The sequence below is a fragment of the Accipiter gentilis genome, chromosome 26, assembly GCF_929443795.1.
Source record: "Accipiter gentilis chromosome 26, bAccGen1.1, whole genome shotgun sequence".
Taxonomy (NCBI): domain Eukaryota; kingdom Metazoa; phylum Chordata; class Aves; order Accipitriformes; family Accipitridae; genus Astur; species Astur gentilis.
Window position 1 is genome coordinate 15,006,288 of NC_064905.1, and position 14,340 is coordinate 15,020,627.

The 14,340-nt window shown below is 44.0% G+C and overlaps 1 protein-coding gene across 1 annotated transcript; it reads left to right on the forward strand.

Moving 5' to 3' along the window:
* Positions 1-393: 393 nt before the first annotated feature.
* On the forward strand, positions 394-14,053 carry FAXDC2 (fatty acid hydroxylase domain containing 2). The gene is made up of 10 exons (XM_049829653.1): positions 394-679; positions 3,652-3,716; positions 4,869-4,916; positions 7,770-7,861; positions 7,965-8,068; positions 8,798-8,919; positions 9,246-9,451; positions 10,387-10,492; positions 11,550-11,716; positions 12,948-14,053. The coding sequence occupies exons 3-10, from the start codon at positions 4,869-4,871 to the stop codon at positions 13,102-13,104; spliced, it is 1,002 nt and encodes a 333-aa protein (XP_049685610.1). The 5' UTR covers positions 394-679; positions 3,652-3,716; the 3' UTR covers positions 13,105-14,053.
* The last annotated feature ends 287 nt before the right edge of the window (positions 14,054-14,340 follow it).

The window sequence follows — 14,340 nt, forward strand, 5'->3', positions numbered from 1 at the left end:
CTACTGCAAATTACATCTTGCTCTCTGCAGTACCATAATTAGAGACTTTATGGTCTGTAAACATTATATTTAAAGACAACTGAGCCCAAGCACATGCTAACCTATTTGCATCTTGTCCGTAGCTGGAACCAATACCTGCAACGGGTTGAGGACAGTATGTAGCAACAGCGTTGGTTTAATTTGTAGACCTAGTACAATATAAGGAAAACCAGACTGCTGTTTTTTTTGCCAAATTTCACAGTAACCCTTATTGCTTTTAACAAATACACCTTTGACCCATTCACTTGCCCTGGCAGTAGCTATTTTGTGCTCGAAACATGAGTTAGTGTGTTATAAAAACTACTTATCTTTAAGGTGTCAGTGGATTTTTTATTCTCAGATACAGCCGTTAACTCTTGATGAAAAACTCTTACCTGCAGAGATGTATTCCAAATGCTTAACTGAGTGACAGCATGCACATATGCACAGGGAACACTGCCAGTACTAACAGTGACATGGCACTGGCTTCACATGACTTGTCTGGGAGGGGACAGCCAGCTCCTGCTTGGAAACACACACCCCCCCGTCGCCTTTGCCTAAGCCCTCATAAAGTTTCCACAGCAGTAGTGAAAGGTGAGGAGTTGAACTCTGGGCTCTGAATAGACACAAAGGACCTCTCCTAGGCTACCATCAGCAGGAGGTGAGTGAAGAACGGGCAGCCAGAGTTGAGGAGCGTAGCAGCTTGAAAAGATATGATAGAAACTTTGAGGAAGTCATTAAAAGGCAATGTCACATGTCTGTGTGAAGAAGGATTGTAAGCTTTTCTAGGAACTGTGGTTGCCTTCAGATCTGTGCGGTGCTTGGCACAGTAGGACATCCACCAAACACGATGTCTAGTCCTGTGTCTGTCGGCACAGCGTGGCTGATGTGCAACTTTTCCAGTGAGCATGTAAGTTGTCCTTATATTTTCCGTTCTATACTTTCATGGATAGTCATAGCCTTTTTTCTCTCAGGCACGGTTGTTTTCCACTGTCTATGCATTATAAAGGTTGATTCCAGTGAAGTAAGCTCTACAACAGACGATTCAGGCAGGAGGGAAAAAGGAATACAAAGAAACTGGTAGGCAGCAGTCCATCACAGCAGACGTACCATGTTACTCAGCTGCACTGGCCAGCAGCAGGACTATTTGGCTGGTGTCAGGAGCAGGATACAAGGCAATACAATACAGGGTACAAAAGGAAGAGTGAGCACTTGTGCAGCCTCAGCTTGGGACTGTCTAAGCAACAGAAGTGTAAGGGGGCAGCAGAGATGGGACATAAATAATAATCTAAATGTTAAAACAAATGTAAAAAATATGCCAGTTCTTTCCTTTTCAGATTATGTTGAGCATTTTAAAACATGATAAACTAGCTAGAAAAACTAGCTTTTTCTGATACCTGAAGTGGAAAATTCAGTGAAAACAGATCTGTGACTTAATGAACAGTTGTTGGACAAATAATGAAGTACATGGAAATAACAATTAAAAAAATGTATTAGAATTATTTATTGACTAGTGTATGTTTCCTCTTTAACATCAAGAGACTGATTGGAAAAACAATTACTTCATGGCTGAGAATTTGGTTTGGATCAAATTTTGTGTTAACTAATTTGAAATAACCAAAAAGGAACTTTTTTTTTTTTAACGGCACCAGTTCTAGCCTAATATTCAGAAAAAGCTGCAGGCAACTGAGAACTTCACTGGTTGATTCGGGGCTGTGTAACTTGCCAACATGAGATCAGTGCCAAGCAGTTGAAGGGCTGTTTTGTTTGCCGAAACAGCCATGGTTACACGAATGCTTTTTTAATATATTTGGTGAATTCTTAATCAGAAGAGACATTATCCAAAAAAAAGAGAGTAGGTAATGAGATGTTGGGAAAAACCTAATCCGTCAAAATTTATCTTGTTTTAATGTAAATAATGTAACATGTTATCCCGTAAATGTGACTTAATAAAGGTAGTGTACTGAGATTTTGGGGTGAGGGAGAGTAAGCAGACATGGCAGTAGTGTTTTGAACTGGAAGCCTTTGCCCAAGCAAGACTTCTGTCATAATCTGATTTTTTTAAAAGGAGTACTACTAGAAATTTGATTATAATTTTAACTCTTTCCTAAAGTCACAGAATATGGGACTCCATCAAGCAATGGCTCTTTCGCTTCCTAAAAATTCAAAGCAGAGTCACATTTTCTGCTGTGCTCTGCTCTCTAGCTCTTCGCCTGCAAAGATTCAGCAGTTTGACTCGGCACTGCTGCATGGAGGAACCATTCTGGAGCATCAGCTTTCCAGCAAACAGCTGAGATACCTCTTTTATGTCTGCTTCTCTAAGATCTAATGTTGTCTACTACAAGGTCATCGGAGTAGAATAATCTCTTTAACCACAGAAAACTATGGCCAACACAGTTTACTGCATTACCTCAGTAGAATAATTTCATATTGCTGTTTTCAGCTCCCTATTGGGTGGTTGTAGAGAAGACAGGGAGGCACACAGCAAAAGGGCAAGGGATACAAGTTATAACAAGGGAAATTCTGATTAGATTGGGGGGGCGGAGGAAGAATTTACAGTGAAGGTGATCAAATACTGGAACAGATTTCCCAAAGCAGCTGTGGAATCTCCTTCCGTGCAGATACTCAAAACTCAACTGTTCAAGGCTCTGAACAACCTGTTAAGAAAGCTGGACTGGAGCAAAGCCTCAAAAAGGAATGGATTATTCAAACTTGACATATTTCAAGCATTAGTAGTGTTTTCTTGGAGGCAGCGGGCACACCTGCACTGAGAGGACCTGTGTGACAAGATGGGCATGTAGTGCACATTACATAACATAAAATGCATCACTACGATCAGAAGGTCTTTCGGAAATGAAGAGAAGATCAATTTGTCCTGTGGCAAGTTATTTACGCTGTTCTATTCAGGCTAGCAGGTTATTTGCAATTGCTACTTATAAGTATTCATCAGATATGTTAGAGTCCAACCATATTTTTTCAGTAAGGTTGTGGTTGGCCAACTTGATATATCCAAGAAAAAAAAACATACAGAAGATCTCATAGACTGGCTCTAGTAACTCACAGTCTAATAGCGAGGAGCTCCAGATCTGTGGCAAGTCAAGAAGTCCTAGGACACTGTGACTTCCTTAACACATTCTCATTTTAAGCAATAGCACCTTAGGGCACCTCTGACACTATTTTTTGGCCAAGGAAGACAAAGTTAATTTGTTTATGTATTTTAAGGCTGCTACCAAAAGTTAGCATTTCCCACAGGAGTACATACAACCCTAGTGTCGAAATAGGGGGTTGGGAGTTCAGGCTCATGGTTTCAAGTTTCAAATGACTTTTTGCCTGATTTTTTTTTTTTTTTTCTTCTCAGAACTGTTTAACATCAGTTTCTTCCACTAAAGTATGTGGTTTGGTGGACTGGCCTTGTCCTTTTTTGTCCATGAGTAAGCAGGAACTGAAGCATGAAGGTGGTGTCCAATTTTTCTCTCTTATGCCCCTTGACCTGCATACTAATGTAATGTAGGGAAACAGAGCTGGAAACACCTGTAAATAAACAGAGTTGCACGTGTAAGAACGTGCCCAGAAAGCTATCATTTCAAAACTAAAGTATAACCTCCTGGCTAATACGAGGACTTTTTTTGGCAGTGTATTCTTCCCTTCTGAAAGGCTGCAAGAGGAGTACTCCCAAGAGGCTTGCTACCATCATAAAGGTAATAGAATATCATCTTCTAATGAATAATTTTCCAACTGTTTTTCTTTGTACCTTAGACAGGTGCCTTTCTACCTTCTTTGTGGTTTCCTTTGTTACCTTAGGTAACACAGTTTTCCTGTGCTTGAATATTCTTCTGAGTATGAAAAGCAAAACAGATTAAATTCTGCATTCCTCAGTAACATGGCCTTCATATTATTAGAATTCAGGTATTTGTTCTTAAAGACCACGTGAAACCAAGAAAACCTGTTAGCTTTTGCTAATTATAATTTATGGTAAGAGTGCAGCAATATAAAAACAGCTGCACAACAATCCCTAGGACAGCCACAGCATGTCCTGAAATACAGAGATCTTTCCATGGCCGTGGGCAGCAGCAAAGCCACAGCAGCTACTTAAACCCTGGGTTTGATTTTTTTTTTGTGGGTTGTTTTTTTTTTTTTCAGTCAAAACCAGCAACACACAGTCAAGCCAGAGCCAAATGCAGGGATATTTATTACGAGGTGACCACCTGTCCATTTAGGACTTTAAACCCTCTAATTGACCATAGCGGGACTTGAAGCAAAGATTATTTTCTCACTTACTGTGTTCTTAAGCTGTAACTTAGAGTTCCTCTGCCACGTGAGTGAAGTCTGCGTGGGGCTCTACTGTGTTAATTCTTTGTGGCACAAACTCACTTTGTTGTAGCTGGATTTTTGGTTTCATCCTTATTAGTTTAACGGCATGTCGTCGTTATGGAAGAACGCATGTCCCATTATCATCATTTGCTTGCAGTCTGTGAAGCGCTGGAGTTCCTACCGAGTGCAATGTATTCCTGGGCCAGATGGAAGGAGGCAGCTGTGCCACAACACAACAGTACCATGATCTAAAGCTTTGGTTTTGGCTGTTCTCCCATTTTCCTCGTTACCCTTGCATCCCTGTTCGTTTTCTGGGACAATACTAACTCATCAGGAAATAAGGGGATTTTTCTTCTCAAGACCTCAGCTTTGCTTGATGGCCAACATGAAGGAGGGAGGAGGACAGAGCAGAGGGAGTAAATACTTTACAGTTTTGCAAACTGAGCTTGAAGTTGAGGGGATTTGCTGTTGTCAGCAGCATATTCTTCTACTCTCCAGCTGTACAAGGTTCACTTTACTTAGATCACCTTTTATTTCAGATGAAAAGAGACTCTGGATATTCCACCATGGCTGAGCAGCAGAAGCAGGTAAAGGCTCGAGGTCATCTTTCGAAGGAAGCGTTATGCAGGTGCTTTGGAAGGCTGGATGTGTTCAATCATCTTCTAAGGGAAGTGACAGACACATCCACACTTCGATCACTTTAGCAGAACCAGGAGCTCATCTCTTACCACTACAGCAACATTTTCCCAGCTTTTTTCCCTTCTAGCGGACTGCAGCTACAGCACCAAGTGATGAAGGGCCTGTTATCTTTGCTTGCGTGGTAAGAGACCACAACGCTCCCCTGTAACCAGAAGCCATGCCACCTGACTGGGCCCAGTCCTCAAAGTGGTCCTGCTAAACAATTAAGTTTCCCAGCTGATGTGCCCCAGTCTCTTTACCTTGCAGGCAGCAACCCTGTTCTGCACTTAAGGAATTTGCCAAGTTATACAAGTCCTTTAAGGGCAAGATCTGAAGCGATCCATGGATTGGGAACTACTGTGCTGGAGCTGTTGGCAGGAAGAGAAACAGGGTGTTAGCACTTGGACTTGATGAACGAGATATATATTTTTTTTTCTATGTAAACGTCTCTGGTTCTACAGCTCATGTAATTATACTGTGTGGGATTCATTCATGTAATCACTTCATCACACGCAATAAAAACACAGGCTCAAAACAAGACAGTTTCTAGGCAAAGAGGTTTTATAATAGCTTAAGTGTTGAGCTTTAACTACTCTTTGTCCTATCTCAAAGCAGGACATACACAGTGTCTGATGAGTATTAGGAGTTATTCGTTTTTGAAACTCTGAGTTGTTCAGCTGGAAAAATGCTGAACAGTCTGAAATACTATTTGGTCTAACTAAAAATTCTCACACTGGTAAGATAGCAGAGTTTTTCTTTGGTATGTCCTTTCTTCATCTCAGGAGAAACAAGGATTTATAGGATACAATTCTGTTAAAAAGCTGTAAGCTTTTTATAGCTTTTGTAACTTTTTTTCTGAAGAATAGGTAGATGGTGTTCCGGGGTCTAAAGATTAAGAAAGTCTTTTCTCATGTCAGCATACATGAGGCATAACATGGATGCAATTGGGAGTATGAAACTGCTAAGAGAGCAAATCTCCAGCCCAGAATCCAGCATGCACTATCTGAAGCTGGAATAGATTGCTTTCACCAGGCATGCCTTTGTAGTTCAGTACGCCCAGTGACAGTGCTGGCAACAGATTGCATTGCTTCTAATATAAACCTATAGGGTTCACAAACATCAAGCTGTAGGGCAAGAGTCCTTTAAATGACTTCCTCCCCAGTTGCTAACTTGATTTAAGAAAAAAAAAAAAGAAAAGAATGATGATAGGAGGAAATGGTTGTTTGTTTTAATGAGGAAGTTTCAGTGCTAATGAGCAAAGTTCTGTCCTGGGACAGATAAATATTGCTGACAAGTCTTGGGCGATGTTTAATGTTCTGTAGCTGTTACAGAATCTTAAAGAAGCTCTTAGCACTGAAAGCCATCTAGAGAGGATTCCTCTGTATTGCATTACCCTAAAGACACCTGCATTCAGCATTAGTGAGCTCTCTTGTTTGTCCTCTCTGACAGGAGACAATCAGGACAGCAACTGTGAGGCATGCTATTTTTATTACTCCAGCCTGTTTGTGCAGCACAACACCACAGTTAAACAGGAAGGACAGAGTAATGAATAAGACCCTAGCTGGTTATTACACTATATTATTTTAGAACTGCACTGATTTTTTATTTTAAATGTTTATCCTGCAGATAAACGTAATGCATATTTACCCAAGAAAACCCAAACTAAGATGGCTGAACTCCAGAACCAATTCCCACTTGGGCTACTCTAAAAGACAGATAGTTAATTATATATTTGTAACATATTTGCTAAACAACTTGGTTTCAAATATTTAAATGCTCAAATATATTGAATACTGCTTTTTGAATATACTTATTCCTGGAATCAAAAGGTCTCACTGGTAATTTTCTGACTCTCTTGCTGTTGCTTTGTACAGTTAAAATCCTTACTGTGATAAGAGTCATGCCCTTATGCTGTACACAGGAATATTTTTTCAGTAGATAACATTGCTGTGACTGAGAGCAGGGATTTAGAGAACTTTATACTTTGGAGAAGTTGAGTATTTTGGCTCATTGTTAATGTGCAGTTGTTCTATACAGAAGGCACATGGTACCTACTAGCCAAGCTGTACTCTTCAGTACTAGAGCTGAGTGGTACCTGTGAAGGCACAGCAAAGTGACTTATGCAAGGAAAGGTAATATCCTGTATTAAACCTCTGTTATACTTGGGGGAAAAAAAAGGCAAGCCTCTGGGCACGTGAGCCTGACTTCAGAATCAGTCTTCAAAGCAAAGAGGAAAGTTGAGAGGAATGGTTCTGGATTAACTGGAGCTGTTAATCAGATTATCTGAGTGCAACAGTTCTTGACTGCCACAGGGAGAAAACATATTGCATACTGGGAGGGAGAAAATAGGGAGGGAGGGAGGTGTTGAGATGGAGCTCCATTCCTTACCCCCAGGTCTTCCTTTCCTACTGCTCTGACTTATCCAGAAGCCCCTTATATTATAGTCCTCCAGGTACTGAGAAGCATGCCAAATAAAAACAAAGAGGGAAAAATCAGTGGTCCTTTCTCTCCCTGTGGTTATTCCAGAGAAATTACATGTCAGTGACACTTCAGGTCTCTGTAAGCATGGCAGATGGATGTGTGTATGCTCCCCCCCTCACTTACACACAATATCCCATTACAGCTTTGTTATTGTGTTCTTTAGAGAGTTTGTGAAACAAAGTGGGCCATCATAGGCCTGCCTTTACCTCCTGCCTTTCAAATACAAACAATGCTAATGTAGGACACAGCGGCATGTGCTCGTTCTTGTTGCTTGCTCACAGGCAGAGAAGCTCTGGGATGCCCTGAAGGTCACTGCCTGCATCCTTGGTACTGGCCTGCTCACATTCACCGCCTTAGTGAACACTGTTTCTTGGTAAGATTGTTTGAACAAAGGGGCTTGAGGAGAAACTTTTCTGTGGAGAGGGGAAAAAGTGGATGATGAAAAGATGGACAACCGAGAACACTTATTCCCACAGGAACGTGCAGAATCTCTGGGACGCTTTAGGCCATTTCTGGCAAACAACATGGCTAAAGCTCTACTACCTGTTCGAGGGAAAGGAGTGGACAATCTTCTTCCTTGGTGAGTTTTAACAACTCCCTGCTGTAGGAGCAACCGTCCATGTATTCCATCTAAAAGGGGGACGTGGACATACCTTCCCCAACTCACTAATCCTCCCACTGAAAAAGCACATGTAGGCTTCAAAGCCAGCCACAGCTGACGTAGTGCAACTGTGCTGCCTTTGGACTGGTTCGCCATTAGGCCCCCTATACAGGTTAAAAATTTGATTTTTTGCTGCTGCTGAAATGGCTTCCCTGCGAAGACACTTTGCTCCTGTGAGAGCCGAGTGACTGAGTAGAGCTAATTACTAAAAATTAAAGTAAAATTAGTGAATTTTACTCTTGCTGCAGCACCTATAAAACTCCTCTCTGTCTGTGATTAACAGCTGATGAACAGGCCTGGTAGGGACCTTGCAAGGTCCCAGGGATCAACTCAACCTTTTCCTACTTGCATTTAAAACCCACCCATGACAGAGATCCCCCAGCCTCCCAGAAGAGCCCTTTCTTAACCTCACTTGTGGCAAGTTTCAACCTATGCGACATTTGTCTACTCCTCCCCATTCCCTAGGTTTTGCCCGCATATCAGAACTTACCCATATTCCATTTTAAAGGATCTCAGGGCAGGGGATACGCACCTGGTACATCTGGGTCCCAGAAAGGTCCTCTGGGCACTATGCCACTGTATTTTGTTTCCGATTTAGCCAGGGCTCTCAATTTATTCACCCGTCTCTGCCCTTTCCTCACGCCACAGGGGCTGCATTGGTGCCTAGCCTTGCTTTCTGGTGCTTCAATGGAATCCTCATGGTGGCTGATGTAACAGGAAAGCCAACTTTCATTACTCGCTATCGCATTCAGCTGGGCAAGAACGATCCTGTAAGTATTTCTCGCTCTGCTTCTTCTGCTGGCTAAACACTTCCAGCAGTCTCTTAGGCTAGGAGCAGGGGAGAAGAACCTGTTATGCTTTTCTCTTGCAACCAGATAGGATTCAAGGACAATCAAGCTGAGTCTTGTATATCCACTGCAGAGAGGAAGGCAGTTCTTGTAATTAGCCTACTGATCAGATCTGGATTGACTGCTTTTACAAAGTTGATCCCAAAACTAATATGGAAACTGCCTACAAGTCTTAAAGCTCTTTATCATTCTGACTCAAAGCTGTATTGTTTCTGACTTAGCCTCAAGTCCTGACTTCTCTTTTGCAGGTGGACACAAAAAAATTGCGCCAAGCCATCTACACAGTGCTGTGTAATCAGTTCTTTATCTCCTTTCCCATGCTCGTGCTTATGTTCTATGTCATGAAATGGTGGGGCAACACCTTCAGCAAGGAATTACCCACCTTCCGCTGGTTTCTTGTGGAGCTAAGCATCTTTACCTTAATAGAGGAAATTCTCTTCTATTATACACACAGGTGAACTGAGCACTGGAACAGAACTCTATGTTTTTTCTCCATGCCTTTAAGCTTATACCCATCTCTTGCAACAGCAATAATCCTAGTCCCCCCTCTTCCACCCATCTTGTATGTATATGGAAAGACTTACAGGTCCTGAAATCTACCTTTACAACATGAGGCTTTGGTGTTGCCAGTAACTACAGTAAGCAAAAATGGGTAAAATTACAGAGGTGGAGCAGTTTAGAGGATAAGGAAGAAAAAAAAACCAGGTAGCTTTACACAAAAGCTGTGACCCAGCATTCTTTGAAAAGAGAAGAACGAGACTGATTATCCTGAACAAAAAAAGCTCAAGAGGTCAGTGACTGATCTCCTGTTCACTTGCACAGCACCTACGAAACAGGGCCTGGCTCCTGACACGGCAGGCTTCCTACCAACACCAACATTAGAGGGAAAAATTAAAACAAGGAAGAAAAAAGCCTGCAAAAGACCATGCAGAAGCAAGCACAGCATTCTCAGAAATATGTAGGTTTCCCTTTGGACAAATGCACATAAAAACCGTAAAAAGCCATTTCTTATGAAGGACCCACAGAACCTAAAATTCTGACTCTAATAGTTGCCAGCAGGAAAAGTCAAAACAGTGAAAATAAAAAGTGAGTCTTCCCCTAAGTAGTACTCCCAAGTTTGAGCAAATGACTCATTCAGGGACTTTGATTTATGGGATTTATCTGGATTTAACTTTAACATTAGCTGGTGGACATATCAATTGAGCAAGGGCTCAATACTAAAGAAAGAGAGAGACAGGGAAGCAAGCCGGGAGTCTTATCCCAGCTGCTCTGAAATCTTTATGTTAAAGAGGAGACATGAGCAAGTCCCCAGCAGAAATTCTGTGTTATGTTACTCTATGTTCCTTTCTTGCAGAGCTCAAGACCTGCCTTTCTGTTTTCTCTACTTAGGCTTGCTCACCTCCCGCTCCTGTATAAGCACATTCACAAGAAGCACCACGAGTGGACAGCCCCCATTGGCGTGGTCTCCATTTATGCTCACCCAGTGGAACACATAGTAAGTGGTTTCTCCCGTGGTCACCCTCCAGTTTCTGCATGGAGCGCGATTTCCATGAGATGAGGAGGAGTGGTAAGAGAAGAAAAGCAAACGCACCCTTAGACTCTTTTTTCTTACAAAGAGGAAGCTAAGCTGCATTGCCAAGAAGCTTGGCTGTAGAAGGGTTGCAGTATCTGTTTATGCCAGACTCCACTAGCTTTAAGAGCACAGATCCAGGGGCCTCCAACAGATGAGGAACCAACTGAATGGTGCTTCCTTGAGCACAGAGAGGGCTGGGAGTACATACGGTGCCTTCGGCACAAGATGTGACACACAATCTGGGTTACTGCATGGATTTGGAATTCTGTCATGATTTTCATGCTGGTGGCTGGGATCACTGTTTGTAGGAGTGTCTCCCAGCGCTGCTCCAGTGGAAACTTCTCATGAAAACACATCCCACCTTCAGAAGATTCCACTTATAAGTACTATCTCCTGTTAACAACAGTCCTGGGCTGCAGCACCAGCTCTGTGAGTCTCCCTAACTGACAGTCTTTGGGCAGCAGACTGACTTCTTTTTTCAAGAGTCCAGCTAAGCCTAGCTGGAGCAATAAGCTTGGTCTGGGCAGCGACAGCCCAATGCAGTGATGCAGCCGGGATCATCCCATTGCTGCCTGGACTGCCCATGTGCCCAGGCCATGCCCTTTTACAGCTAGGTTTCCCAAGAGCAGCTTCAGCATTATTCCAAGGTGAAGCTGAAATTCAGACCTCTGACTCTAGGGTGATTTACTGGAATCACACTGCCCTTACACCCCGGGTTGAGCTCATGTCTTAATTTTGACTACAAGCTGAGGGAGCTTGGGCTGTGACTGTGTTTTGCAGTGAGTGAAACTGAGCTCAGACTAAGTTATTTCTTTGATCATTATGTAATTTTAGTATGGTGGTTGCAGAGGGATCTTCCCTTTATGCTCTTTGCACAAAACTAATGTGGTGTATCACCTATGTGAAACAATTCAGCTCCTTAGAGGAGAGTCTGCTTGTTGTGGACTCGTTAATGAGGTAGTTTGCGTCTCATTTCTAGCTCTCCAACACACTGCCTGTCATGACTGGACCGATGATCATGGGGTCCCATATTGTTTCAATCGGAGCGTGGTTCTCCCTTGCTCTCATAACAACAAGCATTTCGCACTGCGGCTACCACCTGCCCTTCCTACCGTCGCCGGAGTTCCACGACTTCCACCACCTCAAGTACGTCTGGGCACTGGTCAGCTTCCCCTTCCCCTCCTGCCTGTGCCCTGGCATGGCTGACGGGCAAAGCTCCTTTCCGAGGGTCAAGTGGGTTTGCGTAACTCATGTACAAGCAGAGAAGCCTATCCAGTTCAGCCGATAGCAGGCTGAACGCTGTCAGTTTTTAAAGCAGTTAGAGATGGGGATTTCAGAGCACTCCAACGCCCCTGCCCACACAGCTGCCAGACACCTCACTGACATCCACCATCAGCTGACTTGGAAACTTTCTCCAAAGCACAAATGCTGCAGCTGAGGCTGGGCATTTCAAGTTTCCTAAGATTACACGCGAGGAAAAAGCACATGGTGTCTGAAGCAGCAGGTATCACCCAGACTTTCCGCAGCAGAAGGTCAGAGACAGTTCTCTGCAAGGCTCTTCCTAGAAGTTTAAAGACACTGCATGTGATCTAGAATAAAGACAGAGCAAGGGCAAGTCCCACAGCTGAAATAAATTTGCAGGGAGCCTCCCTGTCTGCCCCTCTCCCATACGCTGGGATTAGTAACACCGACCTAGTTAACACCTTGCCCAAACAATTGCAATTAACCCTTCCTGGCAGACTCCCAGCCTCCTCCTCCACTGGAGAGAGCAGTTTCAGCTGGTTGTTCAGGTATACATACCACAGTTAGTGGAAGAAGCAGTCCCATCTCACAGATGTGCACTAAATTCATAGACATACACCCTCGAACAATTAACCCTCCTGCAGAAACAGCCAATGTGGCTGTTCTATCACCACCCAAATGCTGGGCAACACCCAAAACAGTGTCAGTTCTTATCAGTCATTTCCTCCGAAGCTCTGCTCAAGCCAGGACACTGATCACCGCAGAGCCGAGATGCTCTCTGGGCAGGATGGCTGTGCCAGCACACCAGTGCTGGAAGCACAGCAGATCTGCATCCCGGGGCAGTCGGATCTCGGGAGCACATGGACACGGCAGCGTGGCTGTCCAGCTGCTCCCGCAGCTCTGAGCGGTCCGGGAGAGAGATGGCTGCTGTTCGGTGCCACCATTTCTGGGTCACGAAGGCACCAGAGAGGGAAGTTGCAGAAGTTTCACCCAGGCTTCGACAGAGCTGCGAGGGAGACTGGTGCCGTGGCAGAAATCGCATGGACGGTTTCTCAGGGCTCTGAAAGGAGATGCAATAGGAAGGGCAAGATAACCTCGGTAACTTCCAGTGATGTTTATTCTGTTTGGTTTCCAGGTTCAACCAGTGCTACGGAGTCCTGGGAGTGCTGGATTATCTGCATGGAACAGATACAGTGTTCAGACAAACCAAAGCCTATGAGAGACACAGGGTCCTCCTCAGCTTCACACCACTCTCAGAAAGCATCCCTGAGGCACCCAAGAGGGCAGAGTGAACCCAGCAGCAGCCCGCAGTTCTTGCAGAGCCCCGTGACTAGCAGAGTGAGAGACAATGATTTATCCCAAATAGTATTTTAATTGGGAAACATGTTACTGTTCACACATAACAAAACCCAAAGCTGAACTTAAAACATGCTACTTGAGATGACTGCTCTTTTGCTGCCATTATTTTCTACCTAAGGCACAAAAAAACCTGCTCTAGAAACCTATTTTTAAACAAAGTTTAGAGCAGTTCTTTTCTTAATTACTTGCACTGTTCCTTGGTTTTAGCTACCTGCACATAAGCCAGATGTGTTTTGGGCCACATGGCTTTGGGGAGTTCTCATTATTAAAGGTTTTAACACTTCAGTTTTCACAGGCCACGCTTTGGCCTCTGCAGCAGCATTCTATAGAAATACCAGCAAGATCACTCTAACTACATGTTAATAGGATTAAACCCACTATTTTTCTGAGACTCAGAACACCTGCGATATGGGATGCAACCCCATGGAAAGTCAGTGGGGCCACAGCTTTAGAAACGCTCTCCCCTGCACAGGCAACAGAGGCCTGACTTGCCCCAAGCGGTTTTCCTTCATGCCAGAGGTCAGTACAGGTCTGAATTAAGGGCTGCCGCATTCTCATCTCTGCTCCACAAACTAATGTCTGCAAACATAAAGCAAGTTTCCCCCACATAGGACAGGAATGGAGAGCTGGGAGCTGATGTGCTACATGGCAGAAGCCCTGGTGTATCACCTCCTCCTGCTGTGACTCATTTCACTCCCCACACGCCAAAAGGAGACACAAATCAAAACAAGCTCTGTGCAACTATCAACTGCAGAAAGAGACATTCCAAGGAAGACTCGCTGCTGTCCTGAGCTGTGTGGAGATCAGTGAAACCCTGTAAGAAAGGGCCCAACAAAAAGCACTCATACCTTTATGCACATCCATAAGTACCTACACAACCGAGCTCAAGACATTCTGCAACTTTTCTCCAGGATCTTTCTAAGTCTCCATCCTGTCTGGGGGCCTGGAACAAAAATGACACCTACCTCACACCACTGCTAGACCCACATCCTAAGCAAGCCCACCAAGGAAAGGACACGCAGGGCTGACCTGCGCTGCACTTACCTGCTGTCAGCCCACCTCTGCCTGTGGAAGGCAACTCTCTTTGCCCAGCCTCCTCCAGTCCCTACAACCACACGGGGATGAACCCAGCCTGTTCATCCACCCGCAGCCCCCTGGGGAGGGCAAGT